The sequence below is a fragment of the Oncorhynchus clarkii genome, chromosome 18 (genome assembly GCF_045791955.1).
Source record: "Oncorhynchus clarkii lewisi isolate Uvic-CL-2024 chromosome 18, UVic_Ocla_1.0, whole genome shotgun sequence".
Classification (NCBI taxonomy): domain Eukaryota; kingdom Metazoa; phylum Chordata; class Actinopteri; order Salmoniformes; family Salmonidae; genus Oncorhynchus; species Oncorhynchus clarkii.
The window spans coordinates 24,327,481-24,353,609 of NC_092164.1; the positions used below are offsets into that span (position 1 = coordinate 24,327,481).

Consider the following 26,129-nt stretch of genomic DNA (forward strand, 5'->3'; position numbering starts at 1 on the left):
TCGTAGCAAAGGGCGGACCAAGTCCATATTAATGCCCATGATATTGGAATGAGATGTTCGACGAGCATACTTTTGGCCAAGTGTCAAGTTACTGTTCTAAACCAATGTTATTTGGAATATTCCATGATTATTATTAAAGGTAGAGATGTCATAGTAAAAGCCTTACTGCGGACGTGGTTCTCAGCACAGTAGAGCATATCAGCTGCATGGATAAACTGGTATCCAGAGCCTCGAACCCGGAGCTCAGCCTCAGTGTAGCCCAGCACGATCTTCCCCCTGCAATGCAATAAGATACACAAAAACACCATTATTATAGACTAGACAATAGTCGTCTATTTTAGGCATTGGTTAAAGATCAGTGTTAAATATATGACACCAACCTCAATGAAAATCCCAAATCAACTTGTAGGTACACAACACACTCACCTGCCTCTCGTCATGAGCCTTTCGTCCTTTACCGAGAACCACATGCCAGATTTTTTAACTGCAGATTTTTTTTATAGGGCAGTTAGCAATTGATTTTTAAAAGTATTTATTGCGCCTACCTATCTTAAATTCTAGACGCTGGATTAAAACAAGTCTAAAGAGTCCATAAAGTGACTATTGGGCTTTAGAAAAACGCCGGCTTGACTAAGTTTATTAAATATATAAATGATCGCTCTCACATGCACATTTGCGTCTGTTAAGAAACAACGATCATCTACCTTTTTTGTAGCTGACAATGCTAACATCTTTAGCCGAAACTCATAGTCCTAACACTGGGTTGGTTGCTCGGCAACAACAGAGCTGCTTGCCCCACCTGCCAGTCATATGAAGTGTATATGAGCAAACGGATATTTTGATTAGCTAGGTAGCTAACGTTACTTGTACAAAGTCCAGCTGCTAGCTTCTGTAGCTAACACCAGTCCGCTGAAAGTAACATAGTGAATGTTTATCCAGGACACTGAAATAAGTATCTTATGTTACGTTTGGTATGGTTACATCAGACAGAAGGTTTACTTGAAGGAGACTTTTCCTATTTCTGATGTAAATCTCTATTTTTGATGTAAATGGCATGTTCTCAAAAACAAAAACAAATCACCAAAAAAAGTGTCTGGACCCTTCTATAACATGCCATCACAAATAGAGATTTACTTCAGAAATAGGAAAAGTCTCAAGGGTGGTTGGTCGGGGTGGAAGGATGGGCATATAACGCAGATGTCTAGCAACTCAAAAGTTGTTCAAATCTTGAACAACTTTAGCATTTTAGCTAACTACCAACTTTGCAACTACTTACTACTTTTTAGCTAATATACTTTGCAACCTTAACCCCTAGCCTAGCAAACGTTAGGCACCTAGCTAACATTAGCCATAACACATTGGAATTTGTAACATACCATACATATTTTGACCATTCTTTCATTTATAGTTTTGACAGCCCCCTCCCTCCCAACACACACACACTCTTAGTTACATTTATTAGGTAGCTCTTAAAAGAGCCTTTGACTTTGTGGAGAGGCAGGCAAGGGGTGTGTACTACTGTGTGCATCTTGCTAGAACGGATTAACGATCAGCTCTCAGACTCTCAAGCCATCCCTCCCTTGGTTTTTGCCCTAGCACTACACAGATGATTCAAATAACCAACTCATTATCAAGTTTTGATTATTGGAATCAGCTGTGTTGTGCTAGGGCAAAAACTAAAACTTGCATCCAGGGGGGACTACAGGACCAAGTTTGGGAAACCCTGCCCTACGGTAATGCCCAAGGACATAGTGATTTATGGCAAAGTGGCCAACTGTGTGCATGCGCCTGTCACGGAGAATTGCAAACACCAGCTGGTTGACAGAGTGCCGGGCCATCTCTATGCGCTTGTTGATGTCCTCCTCCCACTGAAACATCCAACTCCTCTACTGTGTGATGACAGAGTAGACCACCGATGTCCTGGAAACATTCGGATGACTACCTCCTAATCAGCCTGACGCACCAGGGCTGTCCCCTTTATGTGTCCCAAGACATTTCCACCGAGGTGGATGACTATGATATATTCACAATCACTTCTCGCCTTGGCAAGAAATCATTTTTCAGAACCCTTCCATTGCGGACAGCTCATCCATATTTTGCGCTCCTGTAGTCATCTAGCCAGCTACATTGTATAATCGCATAGTAAATATTTGCGTCAGTCTTTGTTTCCTTGCTCTTGCCTATTTGCTTTGAGCAATTATCAGTAGGAGTATAAGCTGGGATCTTATCAATAAATCGATTGATAAAACACATGACATTGCGAGGGTTCACAAGGAGAGCATGTGTTATGTTGTATTATAAACTGGGTGGTTTGTGCCCTGAATGCTGATTGGCTGAATGCCGTGGAATATCAGACCGTATACCACGGGTATGACAAAACATTTATTTGTACTTTTCTAATTACGTTGGTAACCAGTTTATAATAGCTATAAGGCACCTCAGGGGTTTGCGGTATATGACCAATATACCACAGCTAAGGGCTGTATCCAGGCACTCCGCATTGTGTCGTGGAAAAGAACAGCCCTTATATTGGCCATATATCTCACCCCCTCTGGTCTTATTGCTTAATTATAATGTTGTATAATAATGTTGCATAATCACCTTCCGTTGTAAAAAACGCAGAAATAACATTTTTAATATATTTTTAAGTGAGAATAGGCATTGGTCTGAAGCCGAAAAAAGAAAGGAAATTCACGAGCACCCCACCAAGGCTTTCCAGCACACAGCTTTCACCTACTACAGTATCTATGTTGATTATGTACTTCAGACTATGTATCATTTGGCTGTATGTATTTTTAGACCTAGGCCTATTGTAAATTTGTATTAATGTTGCTTCACCATCTTTATTGCAAAAAGAAATACAAGTACAAACAACTTGTTTGAAACACAATTGGTTCTGAGCTCATGTCAATATTACACAGGTAAGCTAACGGTTACAGAAATCAGGCATGTAGACAGGCTCTATCTATCTGAGCTACTATGTCCAACACACCACCTGTTGTTATGTTAGGCACCTACTGACCAAAAAAGGTTGTTATTATGATATATTTTTTTCAATTACATGGTTTGCTAAAAGGTTTTAGGAAATACAGGCATGCACCACATTACTACAAGACAAAACAGCTCAATAAAGCCTGATGGTCTCAAGTATTTATAGCAAAGCTTGCTTTCATTTAATAAAAAATGCATGAAAAGGTAGCGTAATGAGAACTTCTCACTGTGGAGTGTGAAGAATCAAATACTTTACCTTGCATGTGGTACAAATCACATTATCGTGGAAGCACCTCCTGCAAGAGTATGAATTAGACTGTTTGAGAAGGTTTGAATCCTATTCATCCTGCCTACACATAGTTTGAAGTACAATACCAACATAGTTATTGTAGTAGGTCAAAGCTGTTTGCCTGAAAACCTTAGTAGAGCATGGGCGGAATAGGTATTGTGGTGCTCGTGACTTTCCTTTCTTTTTCGGCTTCAGATTATTCTCACTTAAAACACTTTTTTTGTTTTTTATTAGAGACAGGACATCAATGGCAGTGAAAATATGTTTGAATTACCACTACTTCAAACATATTATAGCCACATGACAAGAAATTGCTCTTCACAGTAAGAAATACCCTAGCAACACCCCAGCAGGCAAAACTGGTTGAAATGACATCATTAGAACCAGATTACAACGAGTTCCGTTTTTAAAAGGGGTTCTAATGAAGTTAATTCAACCAGGTATAACCGGTGGAACTTTAACAACATCCCATCATAATGTGAAGTAAGACTGAATAGTGTGAGCATACTTGGCATCGCAGGCCATGGGGGTGAAGTCCAGCTTGTGTTTGGTCCTGAAGATCATGTTCTTGGTCCTGATCTCCAGGATGGATGGAGGCTGGAGGGGGGTAGCGATGGCAAACAGGGCCAGCTGGGGGGGCACGTTGCAGCCGTCATCCAGGTGGCAGTTCTGGCCATGCAGGAACTTCAGACGGCCCTGGAGGGTCAGGGCCTGGGAAGAAAAAAAAAGAAGCTGGTTGGTCCAGGCTTCCTCATACAGTATTCGTTTGGAAACCAATAGCCGAGTATTGAACGAGACTTGGAAGGATAGCAACGTGAGACAACAGTAGTACTAATAGTAAATACTATTCAATTAGTAATAGTAAATACTATTAGTAAATACTAAAAGTATACTATTGTATTACTAGTATTAAAATAATACAATAAAATATTAGTATGTAAATAGTACTAGTATTTGTGCACTTGACTGAGCTTGTCTGGTACCAATGGAATAGTTTCAAAAGTGCAAAGTGTAAACCCTGCCCATCTGACACCACAGACAGAGGAAATCGAAAAGATGAAAGTATTTGAAAGAAAATGGATACTAATTGAACCCAGGTCTGGTGTAGAGCGGTGCAGCTACTGTAAGACATGGATGTACTGCGCAGTATTTAGGCCTGTCGTCCCATTGATGGCCTTTAAGATGTGCCGAGATTTGTTGCATCCTGGAGGGAGACGCACTGATGGATCAAAACACAGTGTGCGTTTTGAAGAACAGTGTTTTGGCAACTTTCCATCCCTTAAGTCACTGTCCCTCTTCCACTCTCCCTCCCTCCCCCTTCTCTCCCTTCTCCCCCAGTTTGTCCCTCTGATCGTGGAGCTGTGCTGTAAGCTGGTGGAGAACATGGGCATGGAGTACACAAGTGTTTACAGGGTGCTGAGCAACAACACCATCATATCCATTAGACCAAGAGGAAACTCCCTTTAGCCAAGTCGCAGGCATGGCTTCCCCATCACGAGACCATGATCAACCATGAGCACGACTCATGTCTGCTACACACAAACACAGTAAAAAAAAAGTCAAACAAAGGAAACTCATATTCACATTTATCCAGACCTAAAATGACCCTTGTGTCTTTCAAGGTCTAGCTTATCTTATGACATTATTTTTTTTGTCCATATGCAGCCGTTTTCATCTTAATATTAAATCATTTCTGCGTGACAATTAAACCTTACTGTAACAGTTTTCCAATAAAATTGTCAAAAATAATCCAAAATAGCTTTTTTGGGACTGTCTGGGAGTGGTCTGAGTGAGGGATCTAATTAGAGGGGCTTAGTGGGAGTGATATGTAACCTGGAAACTAGCTAGGTTTGGAACTCTCTTTGTTATTGGTATACTAACTTATGCAGCCTGGTGATGTCACCAGGCAGGCTACAACTCCACCCATACAAAACTTGCTGATTACAAGGTCCTGTGTAGATTGTATTTTCAACCAGCAACTATTAGGAAATAACACTGCTAAATATCTTTCATACTTTTACAGTCTTAGTTTCATCAGCTGTTATATGACACAAAACACAGGCAACATAATTTTGACTGCACTGGACCTTTACTGTAAAATATAATTTTGTTTAAATTTTTCTTTCTTCTTCTGTAAAGGAAGTTTGAAGGACCCTGTTCCTCTCTTGGCTTCAAGCTCCAGTGTTTGGGACAGATTTCTGTCCGGCTTTAGTTTGGTGAGGCTCCTGGACTTTAATATGGACTGCCGTGGGGAGCAGAGAGTTATTGCATAAGCCATCGCCAGCTGCGAATGTTGAATTCCTGAAAGGGAGAAAATATGAGAAATGATTCACGAGCACAACCAAGCTTGCTTCAGTCACGTTTGTTCATGAATGAGAAGCTGGCTGTATGTTCCACATATAGGAATAACTAAACATCAACAATCAAACTGCTTAGACATCAATACAGCTCACAGCTCACACATGAATGATGAGCATATTGATTGCTGGTACACTTTATGGTACTGTACTTATGTATTTATTAAAGGCACATTTAATTATATCACATATACTTGTACTGAGGCTTGCTCATGGCAGTGGCTGCATCTGCACTGGCAGGATGATGTGGGCGCTGGCCCAAGGCCTGAGTTGCTATCCGCTCAATGGTCATCATGCCAGGGCTGGAACTCAGCTGAACCAGTTGGTTGCTGAAGTAGTAGGCAGCTGCATGGGACTGGGCCTGTGGAATGTGCACATTGGAGTAAAAGGCTATATGGAATTCGAAGTTAGCATTTCTCAATAAAATGTTCATTACTCATGTCCAAGTTGGATATATGATTCTCTGCATGGATTTACCTGTGGAATAGGAGGCTGGTAGGAGTTGATGATGGGGTTGGGCACTGCCATGACACTGACCATCCTCTGCTTGTCCTCACTTTTTCGTTATCCATTAACATGCCATTTAATTTCTCGATGGCTCTATCAGCAGCCTCCTGGGTCTTGTACTGAATATAACCATAACCTTTGGAATGGCCATTCTCGTCACAAACTACCTTGCTAGAGTAGATGTCTCCAAATGCTGAGAAGGTCTCGTACAGGTTTTGGTTTGTTATAGACTTCTTGTCCAGGTTCCTGATGAAGATGTTTCCCACCCCACTCTTCCTCAGGGTACGGTCAGGATCAGACCTCATGAACATGAGCAGGGCACGATCAGCATCGTCTTGCTGATAAAAGTTAACGTAGGCGTACCCGAGGGAACGATGTGTATCCCGATCCCTACATACACAAACAGAAAAGATTGGTCCAGCCTCACTAAACATCTCGTTTAGGTCTGCCTCGGTGACATTTTGGTGGAGGTCACCAACATACAAAGAATTAATTTTGGAGATTTTGGACCTAATTCCCACGTATTGAAGCTAGCTCAAGAACACAGAATGACAGGTGAATGAACAGCTGTCATGTACTTAAATTCCCGGAACTAACTCATTTGTGATGTCATAAGTGATGTAGCGTGAAATGCAATTCTGATGTTCCATCTTTTCTTTATTGCATCATAGTCATGTAGTTAACATGATTTAGATAGCAAACAGAAATATTTACAATTTGAACACATAAATACATTTAACCCAATCTTTATTTTTTAACAGTTTGGGAAGTCAGAGAGAGAGATACAGTTGAAATCGGAAGTTAACATACACTTAGGTTGGAGTCATTAAAACTTGTTTTTCTTGTTAACAAACTATAGTTTTGGTAAGTCGGTTAGGACATCTACTTTGTGCATGACATAAGTAATTTTTCTAACAATTATTTACAGACAGATTATTTCACTATCACAATTCCAGTGGTTCAGAAGTGTACATACACTAAGTTGACTGTGCCTTTAAACAGCTTGGAAAATTCCAGAAAATTATGTCATGGTTTAGAAGCTTCTGATAGGCTAATTGACATAATTTCAGTCAATTGGTGGTGTACCTGTGGATGTATTTCAAGGCCTACCTTCAAACTCAGTGACTTTTTGCTTGACATCATGGGAACCTCAAAAGAAATCAGCCAAGACCTCTGTATCATATATCCAACTTGGACATGAGTAACATTTTATTCTAGACCTCTACAAGTCTGCTTCATCCTTCGGAGCAATTTCCAAACGCCTGAAAGTACCAAGTTCATCTGTACAAACAATAGTAAGCAAGTATAAACACCATGGGGCCACGCAGCCGTCATACCGCTCAGGAAGGAGACGTATTCTGTCTCTTAGAAATGAACATACTTTGGTGCGAAAAGTGCAAATCAATCCCAGAACAACAGCAAAGGACCTTGTGAAGATGCTGGAGGAAACAGGTACAAAAGTATATATATTTAGAGTAAAATGAGTCCTATATCAACATAACCTGAAAGGCAGCTCAGCAAGGAAGAAGCCACTGCTCCAAAAATGCCATAAAAAAAGCCAGACTACGGTTTGCAACTGCACATGGGGACAAAGATCGTACTTTTTGGAGAAATGTCCTCTGGTCTGATGAAACAAAAATAGAACTGTTTGGCCATAATTCCCATCGTTATGTTTGGAGGAAAAACGGGGAGACTTGCAAGCCGAAGAACACCATCCCAACCGTGAATTCACAGGGGTGGCAGCATCATGTTGTGGGGGTGCTTTGCTGCAGGAGGGACTGGTGCACTTCACAAAATCGATGGAACATGAGAAGGGAAAATTATTTTTATATATTTAAGCAACATAACAAGACAATCAGTCAGGAAGTTAAAGCTTTGTTGCAAATGGGTCTTCCAAATAGACAATGACCCCAAGCATACTTCCAAAGATGTGACAAAATGGCATAAGGACAACAAAGTCAAGGTATTGGAGTGGCCATCACAAAGCCCTGACCTCAATCTTATAGAAAATGTATGGGCAAAACTGAAATAGCGCATGCGAGCAAGGATGCCTACAAACCTGACTCAGTTATACCAGCTTTGTCAGTATGAATGGGCCAAAATTCACCGAACTTATTGTGGGAGGCTTGTGGAAGGCTACTCGAAACATTTGACCCAAGTTAAACAATTTAAAGGCAATGCTACCAAATACTAATTGAGTGTATGTAAACTTCTGACCCACTGGGAATGTGATTAAAGAAATAAAAGCTGAAATAAATCATTCTCTCTAATATTATTCTGACATTTCACATTCTTAAAAAAAAGTGGTGATCCTAACTGACCTAAGTCAGGGAATGTTTACGAGGATTAAATGTCAGGAATTGTGAAAAACTGAGTTTAAATGTATTTGGCTTAGGTGTATGTAAACTTCTGACTTCAACTAAAGATCTAAATGACTATAATAACCCCAACGCAGGATACACATGGCAAACCCTAAGCATGTTCTCTTTATCAATGGATAAAACACAAATAATAAAATGGTAAATAGTAGGTTGGAATGATTTTTATACTCAAATCGGACAGAGACAGAAACCACACACTCAGGTTAGAGGAATAGCTTTTGTTTCACAGTCATTGCACCTTTAGTGAGAGGTTGAATGAACAATACCCCTGTAAAACTGAACCGTTTAAAAATGTAATAAGAGCTCTGTGTCAGTCAGGTTTGCTATATCTCTGTTTGTATACTACAGTGAGGATGTTATTCATTTGTATGAGAGCCGAGGAGTGTCAGGAGAGAGTGAATGCTTCAAACAATCTCCCTTAGCCAACCACAGCAGTCTAGACTAGAGAGAGACTAGGACTCTCCCATTCAACTGCATGACACATTCCTCTGCTGCCGCTGTGACAATGAAAATGATATCACGTGTTGTCTTCTCCCTACTCCACTCAGAGTGCCTGTTTCGTTTTCTCCCTGTCGCACGCAATCAAGAGTTATTTACAACAGTCACCCCTGGAAAGAAGAAAGAGAGCGACAAAGACAGAGAGAGCGAGAGGAAGATGGAGAGAGAGAGACCAGTCTTAACGGCTGAGCCTGTCTTTGAGCCTGTCTCTCTGTCCCTCGCTAGGCTGGCTGGAGGCCTGGGGGCCATTCGATCACACTGTAAACATCCAAGATGCCCTGTCATCCCCAGCGATAACCTAGCAGGCCATAACCCTGCTCATCAAATTGCTAATTAGAAAAGCCAGGGAAGCCTTTGCATGTGGCTTTTGGACTGTTAAAACTTTCAGACCCTCCTCCCCTGCCTGTCAGAGCCCCAGAGGGACAGTGTAGAACTATATTACATTGCACTACATTAAACACACACGCACATACACACACTACACTACAGTAGAACCATCCATCTATCTCCATCACGTGGATGCGTGGTACACCTTGATGAGAAACAACACAGAACAGCAGGGCACACAGGTCACACGGTTCGCTGGAGGGGCAGAAATACTTATTTACATTCACAGTAAGTAACCGACATATGACGTGCACGACATGTCAGTGTCAGGCTCGCTCTGAGTTCTTTGCGTGACATGACAGGACAGGACAGATCGGAGAAGATACTTCGAGAGCCATGTTATGTTCTGTTCCTTCGCTGTGGTGTGATTCCACGGCAACACATCAGTCCCTCTCCTGACAGTGATGAGTGCCATGGAGCTAATGAAAGGGAACTTCTTCTGTCCCTGTTAAAACATCAATACTTAGAGCTAATTGGCTTTGGGTAAATACCAGGAGTTGAGGTGCACTAGGTGCACTGGGACGGTATTTTTGAGTTCACGCCTGTCCTGTGAATTTCTGCTTAAGCTTTAGGTTAGGAACATACTGGACACTCAGGTTAGGAACTTACTGGACCTTCAGGTTAGGAACTTACTGGACCTTCAGGTTAGGAACTTACTGGACCTTCAGGTTAGGAACTTACTGGACCTTCAGGTTAGGAACTTACTGGACCTTCAGGTTAGGAACTTACTGGACCTTCAGGTTAGGAACTTACTGGACCTTCAGGTTAGGAGCTTACTGGACCTTCAGGTTAGGAGCTTACTGGACCTTCAGGTTAGGAGCTTACTGGACCTTCAGGTTAGGAACTTACTGGACCTTCAGGTTAGGAACATACTGGACCTTCAGGTTAGGAACTTACTGGACCTTCAGGTTAGGAACTTACTGGACCTTCAGGTTAGGAACTTACTGGACATTCAGGTTAGGAACTTACTGGACATTCAGGTTAGGAGCTTACTGGACCTTCAGGTTAGGAACATACTGGACCTTCAGGTTAGGAACATACTGGACCTTCAGGTTAGGAACATACTCGACCTTTAGGTTAGGAACATACTGGACCTTTAGGTTAGGAACATACTGGACCTTCAGGTTAGGAACTTACTGGACCTTCAGGTTAGGAACTTACTGGACCTTCAGGTTAGGAACTTACTGGACCTTCAGGTTAGGAGCTTACTGGACCTTCAGGTTAGGAGCTTACTGGACCTTCAGGTTAGGAACATACTGGATCTTCAGGTTAGGAACATACTGGAACTTCCGGTTAGGAACATACTGGAACTTCCGGTTAGGAACATACTGGACCTTCCGGTTAGGAACATACTGGACCTTCAGGTTAGGAACATACTGGACCTTCAGGTTAGGAACTTACTGGACCTTCAGGTTAGGAACTTACTGGACCTTCAGGTTAGGAGCTTACTGGACCTTCAGGTTAGGAGCTTACTGGACCTTCAGTTTAGGAACTTACTGGACCTTCAGGTTAGGAGCTTACTGGACCTTCAGGTTAGGAACATACTGGACCTTCAGGTTGGGAACATACTGGACCTTCAGGTTAGGAACATACTGGACCTTCAGGTTAGGAGCATACTGGACCTTCAGGTTAGGAACTTACTGGACCTTCAGGTTAGGAACTTACTGGACCTTCAGGTTAGGAGCTTACTGGACCTTCAGGTTAGGAGCTTACTGGACCTTCAGTTTAGGAACTTACTGGACCTTCAGGTTAGGAGCTTACTGGACCTTCAGGTTAGGAACATACTGGACCTTCAGGTTGGGAACATACTGGACCTTCAGGTTAGGAACATACTGGACCTTCAGGTTAGGAGCATACTGGACCTTCAGGTTAGGAACTTACTGGACCTTCAGGTTAGGAACTTACTGGACCTTCAGGTTAGGAACTTACTGGACCTTCAGGTTAGGAACATACTGGACCTTCAGGTTAGGAACATACTGGACCTTCAGGTTAGGAACATACTGGACCTTCAGGTTAGGAACATACTGGACCTTCAGGTTAGGAACATACTGGACCTTCTGTTTATGTAATGAAGGGCTGTAGTTACTAGAGCAGTACAAATGACCTAGTCTCTCGTTTACACGGCCAGCACGCAAGATTTGGTTCTGGTTGGGGAACATACCTTTTTGTTTATTTAAAGAAGGTCTGGACTTGCTACACTAGGTTACAAATGATCATGGAACCAGAAACAAATATTGCATACGCTGGTCAGCTAACAGTGTGTCAAAGAGAGACTACAGTACAGACGACCAGGATGAACTAATGAAACTACTGTATGTGTGCCAATTCACTGGGACATGCAACTGTCAAACCAGCAAAAGCATAATTCTTTGAGCTTCATTTGTGTGACAGCTTGAATCTCCTACTGGAATATTGACGGGGATGTGTCTCCTGCTCAAAGTCAGTCTCCAGTGCAATCTTTATTCAGATAACATTGCACATGACTGAATGTCGACGCAAGACATTCTCACAGGAAGAAATAGCTTTTTTCCTGAGCCAAACGGAAGCCTCTTAAGATTTCATGGCCTACTAGTTGATGGATTCTAACAGCAACAAAAACCGTGCAAGAATCTAGACGATAGGCATTACTATAATCAACAATGTCATGTTGAATATTTTCCCATATGAAAACAAGAATGGAACAAATGAAACAATAACATTGATGGACACGCATCTCTTTTACTTTCTATAACAGTTGAATGCTCGAGGGAAAATGTAATTAGAGTTCCCAGTACTTCAGCAAAATGAGGAAAAGCAAAATGATTCAATTAACTTGTTCATTATTCTCCTACGAGAGTCAGATACAATGCACCATACTGTATGTAATAACCATCATATAATAGGAGAATGATGTTTAGGATGGAATTGATGACACCAGATGAGACTTGGACTGCGTCCTAAATGGCACCCTATTCCCAATTTAGCACACTGATTTTGACAAGGGTTCATACGGCTCTGGTCAAAAGTTGTGCACTATATAGGGAATTAGGGTGTCATTTGGGACACACCATTGTACAAAGCTGAGGGGGCCTTCAGGGGAAACGGAAGTCATTGAAGATTAGAGAACATGCAAGGAAGGGATAAAACACACCAAAGTACTGTAATGTAACTGGATACTTTGTCCTCCGCTCTGAGTCCTCTGGAGTGATTACGTCAACAATTCGAAGATGAGATAAAAACAGTACATGGTGGAATTCATTTCTTTCTTCTGATCGATGAGTTTAAGTTGGGCCTCGTCCTCCCTTCTCCTCATCTCAACTAACCTCTCCCTAACTCTCTCCACCCCTCCTCTGCTCTCCTTTTTCCGACTTCTCCTCCTCTTCTCCTCTCGGCATGTATCCTCTCATGCGAGGTCAGTATGGTGTGGTGGGTCTTATGGCTCTCTCCTCCCAAGAGCACCTCCTCCCAGCTGCCCACTGCACTGAGGCTAGAAAACACTGTCACCACCGATAAATCCACTATAATTGAGAATTTCAATAAGCATTTTTCTACGGCTGGCCATGCTTTCCACCTGGCTTCCCCTACCCCGGTTAACAGCCCTGTACCCCCACAGCAACTCGCCCAAGCCTCCCCCATTTCTCCTTCACCCAAATCCAGATAGCTGATGTTCTGAAAGAGCTGCAAAATCTGGACCCCTACAAATCAGCCGGGCTAGACAATCTGGACCCTCGCTCTCTAAAATTATCTGCCGAAATTGTTGCAACCCCAATTACTAGCCTGTTCAACCTCTCTTTCGTCTGAGATTCCCAAAGATTGGAAAGCTGCCGCGGTCATCCCCCTCTTCAAAGGGGGAGACACTCTACACCCAAACTGCTACAGACCTATATCTATCCTACCCTGCTTTTTTAAGGTTTTCGAAAGCCAAGTTAACAAACAGATTACCGACCATTTCCAATCACAGTGTACCTTCTCTGCTATGTAATCTGGTTTCAGAGCTGGTCATGGGTGCACCTCGGCCATGCTCAAGGTCCTAAACGATATCATAACTGCCATTGATAGGAGACAATACTGTGCAGCTGTATTCATCGACCTGGCCAAAGCTTTTGACTCTGTCAATCACCACATTCTTATCGGCAGACTCAACAGCCTTGGTTTCTTAAATGACTGCCTCGCCTGGTTCCCCAACTACTTCTCTGATAGAGTTCAGTGTGTCAAATTGGAGGGCCTGTTGTCCGGACCTCTGGCAGTTTCTATGGGGGTGCCACAGGTTTCAATTCTCGGGCCGACTCTCTTCTCTGTATACATCAATGATGTCGCTCTTGCTGCTGGTGATTCTCTGATCCACCTCTACATAGACAACACCATTATGTACACTTCTGGCCCTTCTTTGGACACTGTGTTAACTAACCTCCAGATGAGCTTCAATGCCATACAACTCTCCTTCCGTGGCCTCCAACTGCAAGTAAAACTAAATGCATGCTCTTCAACCGATCGCTGCCCACACGTCCAGCATCACTACTCTGGACGGTTCTGACTTAGAATGGACAACTACAAATACCTACAGTGGGGAGATCAAGTATTTGATACACTGCCGATTTTGCAGGTTTTCCTACTTACAAAGCATGTAGAGGTCTGTATTTTTTTAAAATCATAGGTACACTTCAACTGTGAGACAGAATCTAAAAATCCAGAAAATCACATTGTATGATTTTTAAGTAATTAATTAGCATTTTATTGCATGACATAAGTATTTGATACATCAGAAAAGCAGAACTTAATATTTGGTACAGAAACCTTTGTTTGCAATTACAGAGATCATACGTTTCCTGTAGTTCTTGACCAGGTTTACACACACTGCAGCAGGGATTTTGGCCCACTCCTCCATACAGACCTTCTCCAGATCCTTCAGGTTTCGGGGCTGTCGCTGGGCAATACAGACTTTCAGCTCCCTCCAAAGATTTTCTATTGGGTTCAGGTCTGGAGACTGGCTAGGCCACTCCAGGACCTTGAGATGCTTCTTACGGAGCCACTCCTTAGTTGCCCTGGCTGTGTGTTTCGGGTCGTTGTCATGCTGGAAGAACCAGCCACGACCCATCTTCAATACTCTTACTGAGGGAAGGAGGTTGTTGGCCAAGATCTTGCGATACATGGCCCCATCCATCCTCCCCTCAATACGGTGCAGTCGTCCTGTCCCCTTTGCAGAAAAGCATCCCCAAAGAATGATGTTTCCAACTCCATGCTTCACGGTTGGGATGGTATTCTTGGGGTTGTACTCATCCTTCTTCTTACTCCAAACACGGCGAGTGGAGTTTAAACCAAAAAGCTCTATTTTTGTCTCATCACACCACATGACCTTCCCCCATTCCTTCTCTGGATCATCCAGATGGTCATTGGCAAACTTCAGACGGGCCTGGACATGCGCTGGCTTGAGCAGGGGGACCTCCTGCTTGAGCAGGATTTTAATCCATGACGGCGTAGTGTGTTACTAATGGTTTTCTTTGAGTCTGTGGTCCCAGCTCTCTTCAGGTCATTGACCAGGTCCTGCCGTGTAGTTCTGGGCTGATCCCTCACCTTCCTCATGATCATTGATGCCCCACGAGGTGAGATCATGCATGGAGCCCCAGACAGAGGGTGATTGACCGTCATCTTGAACTTCTACCATTTTCTAATAATTGCGCCAATAGTTGTTGTTGCCTTCTCACCAAGCTGCTTGCCTATTGTCCTGTAGCCCATCCCAGTCTTGTGCAGGTCTACAATTTTATCCCTGATGTCCTTACACCCTCTCTGGTCTTGGCCATTGTGGAGAGGTTGGAGTCTGTTTGATTGAGTGTGTGGACAGGTGTCTTGTATACAGGTAACGAGTTCAAACAGGTGCAGTTAATACAGGTAATGAGTGGAGAACAGGAGGGCTTCTTAAAGAAAAACTAACAGGACTGTGAGAGCCGGAATTCTTACTGGTTGGTAGGTGATCAAATACTTATGTCATGCAATAAAATGCAAATTAATTACTTAAAAATGATACAATGTGGGCCTCCCGGGTGGCGCAGTGGTTAAGGGCGCTGTACTGCAGCGCCAGCTGTGCCATCAGAGTCCCTGGGTTCGCGCCCAGGCTCTGTCGTAACCGGCTAGGTTAGGGAGGGATTGGTCGGTAGGGATCTCCTTGTCTCATCGTGCACCAGCGACTCCTGTGGCGGGCCGGGCGCAGTGCGCGCTAGCCAAGGTTGCCAGGTGCACGGTGTAGCCTCCGACACATTGGTGCGGCTGGCTTCCGGGTTGGATGCGTGCTGTGTTAAGAAGCAGTACGGCTGGTTGGGTTGTGTATCGGAGGACACATGACATTCAGCCTTCGTCTCTCCCGAGCCCGTACGGGAGTTGTAGCAATGATAGTAGCTACTACAACAATTGGATACCATGAAATTGGGGAGAAAAAGGGGTAAAAAATTCAAATAAAAATAAATAAATAAATAAATTATACAATGTGATTTTCTGGATTTTTGTTCGAGATTCCGTCTCTCACAGCTGTAGGGAGATGATAAAATTTACAGACATGCTTTAAGTAGGAAAACCTGCAAAATCGGCAGTGTTTCAAATACTTGTTCTCCCCACTGTAGGTGTCTGGTTAGACTGTAAACTCTCCTTCCAGAATCACATTAAGCATCTCCAATCCAAAATTAAATCTAGAATCGGCTTCCTATTTTGCAACAAAGCATCCTTCACTCATGCTGCCAAACATATCCTCGACTTCGGCAATGTCATTTACAAAATAGCCTCCAACACTCTACTCAACAAATTGGATGCAGTCTATCACAGTGCCATCCGTTTTGTCACCAAAGCCCCATATACTACCCACCACTGCAACCTGTACGCTCTGGTTGGCTGGCCCTCGCTTCATACACGTTGCCAAACCCACTGGCTCCAAGTCATCGACAAGTCTCTGCTAGGTAAAGCCCCGCCTTATCTCAGCTCACTGGTCACCATAGCAGCACCCACCCGCAGCAGGTATATTTCACTGGTCACCCCCAAAGCCAATTCCTCTTTTGGCCGCCTTTCCTTCCAGTTCTCTGCTGCCAATTGACGAACTGCAAAAATCATATCTCCCTCACTAACTTTAAGCACCAGCTGTCAGAGCAGCTCACAGATCACTGCACCTGTACATAGCCTGTCTGTAATTAGCCCATCCAACTACCTCATCCCCATTCTGTATTTATTTACTTATCTTGCTCCTTTGCACCCTAGTATCTCTACTTGCACATTCATCTTCTGCACATCTATCACTCCAGTGTTTAATTGCTATATTGTAATTACATCGCCACCATGGCCTATTTATTGACTCCCTTACCTTATTGGCACACAATGTATATAGACTTTTTCTACTGTATTATTGACTGTATGTTTGTTTATTCCATGTGTAACTCTGTGTTGTTGTATGTGTCGAACTGCTTTGCTTTATCTTGGCCAGGTCGCAGTTGTAAATGAGAACTTGTTCTCAACTAGCCTACCTGGTTAAATAAAGGTGAAATAAAAAAATAAAAAATCTTGTTAATTGGTCCTGCTGGGCATAAGGTGAGGTGCAATGATGTCAAGAATCTACCCTCAAATAGCAATAGGATTACCAAAACAATGCTATGGAAATTAGACCGAGGCAGACCCTGGGCTTACCTCTCACGCAAAATGACCTCCACAGAGTTGGGAAATACCCCGATCTTACTCTCCTCTTCCCTTCCCCTACCACCAGCCCCCCGCTACTCTGGTCACGTTCTGTACCGGTGAGACGGAGAGTCTAGGAAAGGGCGCAGGAGAGGAGGGGGCTTCCCCCTTCTGCTCACCAGGCAGGAGGGCCCACTATGACACACCCACACCACCACCATGAGCTCTGAAATGCAGATTTAACAGCAAGCACAGGCTGATATCCCTCACAGCTCTCTGAGTATACTATACTAACTGCACGTGGACTATACTGTAGGCCCCTACAGCAATACATTTACTTCTATGTTACTGTGTTCTAGCCCAGTCAATGTGCTCTGGCTCTGTCCTCTCTCTCTCCTCTCTCTCTCTCTCTCTCTCTCTGTCCCTGTGGTATCCAGCACAACCTTGGTCTGAGGAGAAGATTGAGCCCTTTGGGAGTCCTCGAGCTACTCTGACTAAGCAAATTCCTCTCTGGGTGCTCTCTTCCTCTGGAAGGCAGATTAAAGCCCTTTTCCCCACGACCCTGTGGCTCTTTAAGACGGATTACTGAGGGTGGGTAGTGGCTTCTGATCCCGCCGTGGTCTGAAGTGGTACGACACCACGCTGACCAGGCTAATAGCCTCTCTAGCTACTGTAGCTGGGGGGAAAAAGTCTCCTTTGGCCTTAGAGTGTTGGGCTTCTGACGGAGAAGTGGAGAAAGGGGGTGGTAGGGCCAGGAAGGATAGGGGGAGGTAGGGGTGCAGGAGTCAGAAGTGAACGGGAGCCCTGTAGTTTCTAGCTGGGAGAAAATAGAATCCTTTGGTCTCATAACACTGGGCTTCTGAGGAGGAGGGGGGGCAGAGGAAGTGGGAGGTAGGGGTCTAAATGGGGGAGGTAGCCCTGGAAAGTAGAATGCTCAGAGTTCTGCAGGGGGAGGATCTGTGGGGGGGCATAGGGGGTTAGGGGAGATTCAGTAGTTCAGGGGTCAGTAATGGAGGGTAGCTCTGGGATAAGGGGGGAGGTGGTACAGTAGCACTGTAAAGTGCCTGCCTCTGGGGCTCTCTGGCGGGAGTCGGGACACCCCACGCCAGGGGCCAGACTAGAAGTGTCTGGGTATTCCCAGTCCTTTGTTCTTGTATGGCTCAGCCTCCCTCAGTACAGTCATGGGACTCAGTCACAGGAACACTCTCTTCTAATAAAGCTGATGTCTCGAGGTGTGATCTGACACACACACACACTTGTAGACGTACGCACGCAAGCAAAAATGCAGTACACATGGAAGTAAGGACGCTCGTACACACAGACACTTACACGCCTTCTCCCTTATATCCACGCATACACAGACCATAAGTCCAACAATGGCTGTCTTCAATGGAGGGCAAATCTCTAACATGAGCTCAAACATCATTGTAAGAATAATATTCCTAAAAGGAGACATGTCAGTCTCCAGTACTCCTGTGCAGATGAGGTTAAGAGAGGAGGAATATGATTGGTTACGAACCAGGAAGCCCGAGGAATTGTCGAGGAGACAGCGGAAGCGACAGACGAAGTTCCTCTCCAGGAAGGAGGAGTTCTCTGGAGGCAGCTGATCGGGGTTATAGGTCACCAGGGATGAGCTGGGGACTGGCTTTCCATCTGAGGAATAGAAACAGGTCAAGGACCAAGTCAAATCACTATATTCAATGCCTACTTCATTTGTTGGTCTATTAAAATGGCTGTTGAACAGAGTTTAACAGGGTCCAGATGCTCCTACATTATGATTGGTGAGTGTGTGTATGTGCCTGTGTGTGCGTGCACTTATGTGTGTGTGTGTGGGTGTGTAGCTCCAGTCTGTCCCTCCCTCTTCTCCATTCCGTCCCTGTTCTAAAGTACCATGATAACGCTACGGTAGCTAGCTCTAACCCCCTGCCTGAATAAAACAGACGGCTGTGTGTGTTCTAACATTTACCCTGCAAGTCATGGAGAGCCTGATAAAGATCACCTCCCTCTCTCCATCTTCTCTACTCTCTCTCTCTCTCTACATGCTCTTTTTCTCTCCCTCTCCTCCTCTCTCTCTCTCTCTCTCTCTCTCTCATCTCCTTCCCTCTCTCTACATAGCTCAGCTAGGGAAATTGGGGTCATTGGGTCTGAGTGACTAACCCATTGGGTCTGAGTGACTTCAGGCTGACTCGTTGCAGTTCTTCGTTTGATCACGTTTTCATGTTTTTTTTGTTCTGCTAGTAGTAAACGTCAACCAGTGTGGTGTATGCTGTCACCGTATGTGTCACTTTAAAGTGAAACAACGACTTCACTACAACTAACTACCACATTGAAACAAAGCAGTTTCTTTTTATCTTTTGTTTTTGTTCTGCTAGTAGTTCACCTCAGCCCCTTCCACAAGTTCAATTTCAGTATGTCATATATACTGTATGTATTGCCATCTGTACATTTGCAACAAAGCATCAAACATACATCGCTAGCTAAACTCCCTTGTTCAGGACCCTGTCTTTCAAAGATAATTCGTAAAAATCCAAATAACTTTTAACAGATCTTCATTGTAAATGGTTTAAACACGGTTTCCCATGCTTATTCAATGAAACACAAACAATTAATGAACATGCACCTGTGGAACGGTCGTTAAGACACTAACAGCTTACAGACAGTAGGCTATTAAGGTCACAGGTATGAAAACTTAGGACACTAAAGAGGCCTTTCTACTGACTCTGAAAAACACAAAAGAAAGATGCCCAGGGTCCCTGCTCATCTGCGTGAACGTGCCTTAGGCATGCTGCAAGGAGACTGCAGATGTGGCCAGGGCAATAAATTGCAATGTCTGTACTGTGAGACACCTAAGACGGCGCTACAGGGAGACAGGATGGACAGCTGATCGTCCTCGCAGTGGCAGACCACGTGTAACAACACCTGCACAGGATCGGTACATCCAAACATCACACCTGTGGGACAGGTACAGGATGGCAACAACAACTGCCCGAGTTACACCAGGAATGCATAATTCCTCCCTCAGTGCTCAGACTGTCCGCAATAGGCTGAGATGGACTGAGGGCTTGTAGGCCTGTTGTAAGGCAGGTCCTAACCAGACATCACCATTAACAACGTTGCCTAGGGGCACAAACCCACCGTCGCTGGACCAGACAGGACTGGCTAAAAGTGCTCTTCACTGACGAGTTGCGGTTTTGTCTCACCAGGGGTGATGGTCGGATTCGCGTTTATCGACAAAGGAATGAGCGTTACACCGAGGCCTGTACTCTGGAGCGGGATCGATTTGGAGGTGGAGGTTCCGTCATGGTCTGGGGCGATGTGTCACAGCATCATCGGACTGAGCTTGTTGTCATTGCAGGCAATCTCAACGCTGTGCGTTACAGGGAAGACATCCTCCTCCCTCATGTGGTACCCTTCCTGCAGGCTCATCCTGACATGATCCTCCAGCATGACAATGCCACCAGCCATACTGCTCGTTCTGTGCGTGATTTCCTTCAAGACAGGAATGTCAGTGTTCTGCCATGGCCAGCGAAGAGCCCAGATCTCAATCCCATTAAGCACGTCTGGGACTTGTTGGATCGGAGGGTGAGGGCTAGGGCCATTCCCCCCAGAAATGTCCGGGAACTTACAGGTGCCTTGGTGGAAGAGTGGGGTAACGTCTCACACCAAGAACTGGCAAATCTGGTGCAGTCCATGAGGAGGAGATGCACTGCAGTACTTAATGCAGCTGGTGGCCACACCAGATACTGACTGTTACTTTTGATTTTGACCCCCCCCCCTTTGTTCAGGGACACATTATTCAATTTATGTTAGTCACATGTCAGTTTATGTCTCAGTTGCTGAATCTTGTTATGTTCATACAAATATTTACAGTACACATGTTAAGTTTGCTGAAAATAAACGCAGTTGACAGTGAGAGGACGTTTCTTTTTAGTTTAGTTTAGTAATGTGAAAGGCTCACATTGGCTTGGGACAGATTTGTGAAAATGGGTCGGCCCCGAATAGACAGTGAGACGCAGAGTAAGACTGACCTGGGGGTGACTCCACCTGCTGGGGCACGGCCGGGGGGTTGAGAGCCCAGTGGAGGTTCCTCCTAAACTCCTGCTGGTCCTCAGTGTGGATCAGATCAAACACACTCTGGTGCATCACGTCTGTCTGGAACAAGGAGAGAAAGAGAGAGGTCTTTAGAAAGGTCACGTGCACCAGCACATAGGACTGGGAACTATTGTCTGACTTACTGAAAAATGATCTAAACACAACTGAGTTCACTCCTGTAGAATCAGTAGGATGATGTGCACACACACACACACACACACACACACACACACACACACACACACACACACACACACACACACACACACACACACACACACACACACACACACACACACACACACACACACACACACACACACACACACACACACACCTCCTTGTTTTGTGGGCTTGCAGTGAGGAGGAAGGTTAGGGCATGAGCTGGACCACCTCAAGAGAGTTGGTGACATGGACACAGAGAGTGGTGACATGGTCACAGCACAGCCCGAGGTTCCGTGTCACACTAGCATCTCAGTGCTACCTCTCATTACCATACACACAGCTCCACAACAGGCAGCCACATCCAAAAGGATTTCAGTTAGCGCTGTAGATGTGAAGTGATGGTTGTTGAAATGAAACAAGGCCTGAGAGGTGTGGTTCACATTGTGGGAACATTTATTCTACAGCAGCTTGCAGTTACAGCAGTATGAACACCACAGGAGGTTGGTGGCATCTTAATTGGGGAGGACGGGCGCGTGGTAATGGCTGGAGCGGAATTGAGGGAATGGTAATCATATACATTTGATGCCATTCCATTCGCTCCTTTCCAGCCATTATTATGAGCCATCCTCCCCTCAGCAGCCTCCACTGATGAACACAGAGAGAAAGAAAGCGAGTGCTAGAGAGAGAGAGAGAGGGAGAGAGAGAAGGAAAGAGAGAGAGAGAATGAAAGAGAGAGAAGGAAAAAGAGAGAGAGAAGGAAAGAGAGAGAGAGAGAAGGAAAGAGAGAAGGAAAGAGAGAGAGAGAGAATGAAAGAGAGAGAAGGAAAAAGAGAGAGAGAAGGAAAGAGAGAGAGAGAGAAGGAAAGAGAGAAATGGGGAGCGAGAGAGAGAGAAGGAAAGGGAGAAGGAAAGAGAGAGAGAGAATGAAAGGGAGAAGGAAAGAGAGAGAGAGAATGAAAGAGAGAGAAGGAAAAGAGAGAGAGAAGGAAAGAGAGAGAGAGAAGGAAAGAGAGAAGGAAAGAGAGAGAGAGAATGAAAGAGAGAGAAGGAAAAAGAGAGAGAGAATGAAAGGGAGAAGGAAAGAGAGAGAGAGAATGAAAGAGAGAGAAGGAAAAAGAGAGAGAGAAGGAAAGAGAGAGAGAGAATGAAAGGGAGAAGGAAAGAGAGAGAGAGAATGAAAGAGAGAGAAGGAAAAAGAGAGAGAGAAGGAAAGAGAGAAATAGGGAGCGAGAGAGAGAGAAGGAAAGAGAGAAGGAAAGAGAGAGACAGAGCTTTAACAGGTGTTAATAATTGCTAATACAGCTTAACCCAACTGTGTACGCAAGCATGGATGTTATCAAAAGGTGATCCAACCTGAATAAATAAGGCTATGAGAGCAGTTAATCAGCTGCTGGGGGTTAACTCAATTAAAGAAACGTAGGACAGACATTATGCATGCTTATCGAGGTCTGTGATTAAATATGCTATAGATCAGCTCCTATTAACTAATTAACCTGCGTTTGACCTCTCTGGACGGGGTTATCAAACCCTTATCCAGTGGAAATCCTGACTCAAGCAAGCTAAAGCGCTTATTAGCACAGAGCAGGGCTGGGTACCAGAGGGCATTGTGGGCAAGACTAGGGAGCGGAGGGGGGCGGAGGTGGGGCAAAAGGGCAGGCAAGGACACAAGGCAGTGTTGGGTGAAGGTTGGCACTGTACAGCAGCATATTTATGTTCACCCTCATTCTGGCTGTAACTGTTGGGGCAAAGAAGGGGTAGGATGCAGAGAGAGCTACCTTCCTGTAGGTTTTCACTCCCAAACCTGTTCCTGGAGAGCTACCCTCCTGTAGGTTTTCACTCCCAAACCTGTTCCTGGAGAGCTACCCTCCTGTAGGTTTTCACTCCCACCCCAGTTGTAACTAACCTGATTCAGCTTATCAACCAGATAATTATTAGAATCAGGTGCGCTAGATCCGGTTTTGGCACAAAAACCAGTAGGACTATAGTTTTCAGTCCGTGTCCCAGCACTCCCTGGGTCGTTCTATAGTAAATAGAATGAGGCCAGAGTCATGTAAAGCCTAGTCCAACTGGCTTGGCCGAGGCTAACCTCTTCCAGACTCCCTCTGTGCCATGCTGTTGCTCTGTAGGCAGGCCCAATCCTCCTCTCTCTGCTCAGTGTGTGTGTGTGTGTGTGTGTGTGTGTGTGTGTGCGTGCGCGTGTGTGTGTGTGCTTGAACGGCAGTGTGTGTGTGTATGATGTACAGTGTGTGTGCTGCGTGTGTGTGTGTGTGTGTGTGTGTGCGCGTTTGAGCGGCAGTGTGTGTATGATGTACGATGTGTGTGGTGCGTGTGCCAGTGGGTTTGAGTGGCTGCGAGCCCTGTGATCAGCAGTAGAGACTTACTTGGTGGAATCCCAGGTAATCTTGAATGGTGTGAGAGGAGTAGAATATGACCCCCTCTGCAGTGATGACCAGGACAAAGCCATTAAGGGCCTGAGGAGGGAGAACAAGTCACAACAGACATGAAGTTAGGGAATGTCCCTCACTGCGTACTGCTATCAAAGACGTTTAGCGAGTGCAATTATTTTGGGGCTGGACAAAGAGGATAGAGAGGAGATTGACACAAATGAATAGCAGCTTCTGAATGACTGTGTCCGGTGTCCATCACGAGAAGACTGTGACAACCCATATTCTAGTGATACATTTGTGCCATTTGGTGTGTCTTGTATTTCAATGCCAACACCAAGCATGTATAAAACAGCAGGACAGACTACAGCGTGCAGACAGACAAGACAGATTCCTGAGGACGGGAGGTCCTATCAAACCTGGCCGATTCTGACAGACACAACTCAGAGAGGGGGGAACAGAGGGGGGAAACAGAGGGCGACAAAAAGAGAAACTGCAAACAGGGGCATGACACCACTTCAGGCTGTGAAGGAGAGGGGGAGGAGAGGAGCAGTGGAGGAGAGGGGAGGAGGAGAGGCAAGACGCCCCACTCTGAGGACGTGTCACCTGAACACAATGACAGGCTGGAGATGGGGAGGAGGGGAGAAAGAGGGGGAGGTGAGAGAGAGAAAGGGAGGGGGCGGGGGTGTAGGTCACAGAACCATACAGAGTGTCTCACACTTTGCTATTCCATCTCCCCCCCACAATGCTCAGGGGCAAAGGAGTCGTTCCGTCGCTCTGTTCGCTCTAGGTGTGTATACGTGCGTGGGTACACGTTCCCTAAACCAACCGATGGCACTACAGGGCAGCTGTCCTGACACTCACGTCCTCGAATACCCCATCATATTCATTTCCAACATGTCAGCAACGAGAGCCCCATTACACAATCTACAGTGGATGGAAACTATAGCCTCATAGCCTACCATACACGGGTCATTATCTGCCTTTTTCCACGGATGGCACCCAGAGAAACATAACCCAGATAATATCAGGTTGGATGACTCCCATCCCTTTTGCAAGTAAATAGCTATATGATTAAAATTCTACCTGGCAGACCCAATATCATATTTCCCCCAGTTAGCGTTGTGTAAAGTACTTCTTTGCTTTTGTCTGGGTAAGCTATAATGAACTCAAGGGCCACAAACTGCTCGTCCTGGCCTGCCTTTATTTCTGTCTTTAAACCTGAAGGCTCCTAGTCCTGTCTGAAACCCTGACATCCATGGGATCCCGAGGATTCTCGCAGCTGCCGGCTCATACAGTTTCTTCTTTATTATGCAGGCCCTACGCTCTCTCAAAAAATACCCAGAAAGCTGCCACCCCCACTGTCACCCCGGGCCATCTGTAAGTCCTTCCATCTCTCCTCAGCAGCCCCGTCCTCCACTTCCTAGTTCTATCTCCGTGGCCCGACGCCCCCACATTGTACATAAACACTCAGAAAGCAGAGCGGTGTTCAGGCTCTCTGTATAAATATTTAGATTATTCTGTCTAGCTGAAGACCTCCCTGGGGGGTGGGGGGGGGAAACTTGGGCAGTCACCAGAAATCTTGATCAAAAATGTATTTTTCATATTTCATGGGGCTGTGGACATCATGCACTTGTCCAGGATGAAAGAACGCTGCCTGCTGTAGTTATAGCGGCCGTCAGCAGACAGAACAAAACACAGAGTGGCAAGGGGATGTGAGAGGCGCACTGGGAATGGAGAGAGAGAATAGCTCACGAGAGAGGAAGGAAGGATGAAGGGAGATTGAAAGAGAGAGGGATACGAAAAAGAGAGAGATGGAGTGAGAGAGAGATTGAGAGAGAAAAAACAGGACACGGGAATGATAGAGAGAACGGGGAATGGATAGAGGGAAAGAGGCTGGTTGAAAGATCAGAGAGGGAGAGAGCAAGCCTGTTCCAGTTTGCAACATGGCACAGCTAGTTGTTTGTTTTCCCAGCCTGTATGCCATCTGGTCTGGATGTATGCCCCCTGACAGAGTGACAGCAAACATTGGCACAGACTGGCAGGGCAAACACTGGCACAGACTGGCAGGGCAAACACTGGCACAGACTGGCAGGGCAAACACTGGCACAGACTGGCAGGCCAAACACTGGCACAGACTGGCAGGCCAAACACTGGCGCAGACTGGCAGGCCAAACAATGGCACAGACTGGCAGGGCAAACACTGGCACAGACTGGCAGGCCAAACACTGGGACAGTATGGTAGGGCAAACACTGGAACAGTATGGTAGGGCAAACACTGGCACAGACTGGCAGGGCAAACACTGGCACAGACTGGCAGGGCAAACACTGGCACAGACTGGCAGGGCAAACACTGGCACAGACTGGCAGGCCAAATACTGGCACAGACTGGCATGGCAAACACTGGCACAGACTGACAGGGCAACCCCTGGCACAGACTGGCAGGGCAAAC

The 26,129-nt window shown here is 45.2% G+C and overlaps 1 protein-coding gene across 1 annotated transcript in view; it reads right to left on the reverse strand.

The window, feature by feature from the left end:
- The window catches only part of LOC139373250 (aryl hydrocarbon receptor-like), a 78,377-nt gene that overhangs the window by 17,216 nt on the left and 35,032 nt on the right, over positions 1–26,129 (reverse strand). Inside the window, exons 5-9 of the mRNA XM_071113551.1 lie at positions 23,675–23,764; positions 21,065–21,188; positions 18,556–18,689; positions 3,789–3,991; positions 167–276 (exon numbers count right to left, since the gene is read on the reverse strand). Coding sequence (XP_070969652.1) covers positions 167–276; positions 3,789–3,991; positions 18,556–18,689; positions 21,065–21,188; positions 23,675–23,764 — 661 coding nt within the window. The remainder of the gene's footprint in view (positions 1–166; positions 277–3,788; positions 3,992–18,555; positions 18,690–21,064; positions 21,189–23,674; positions 23,765–26,129) is intronic.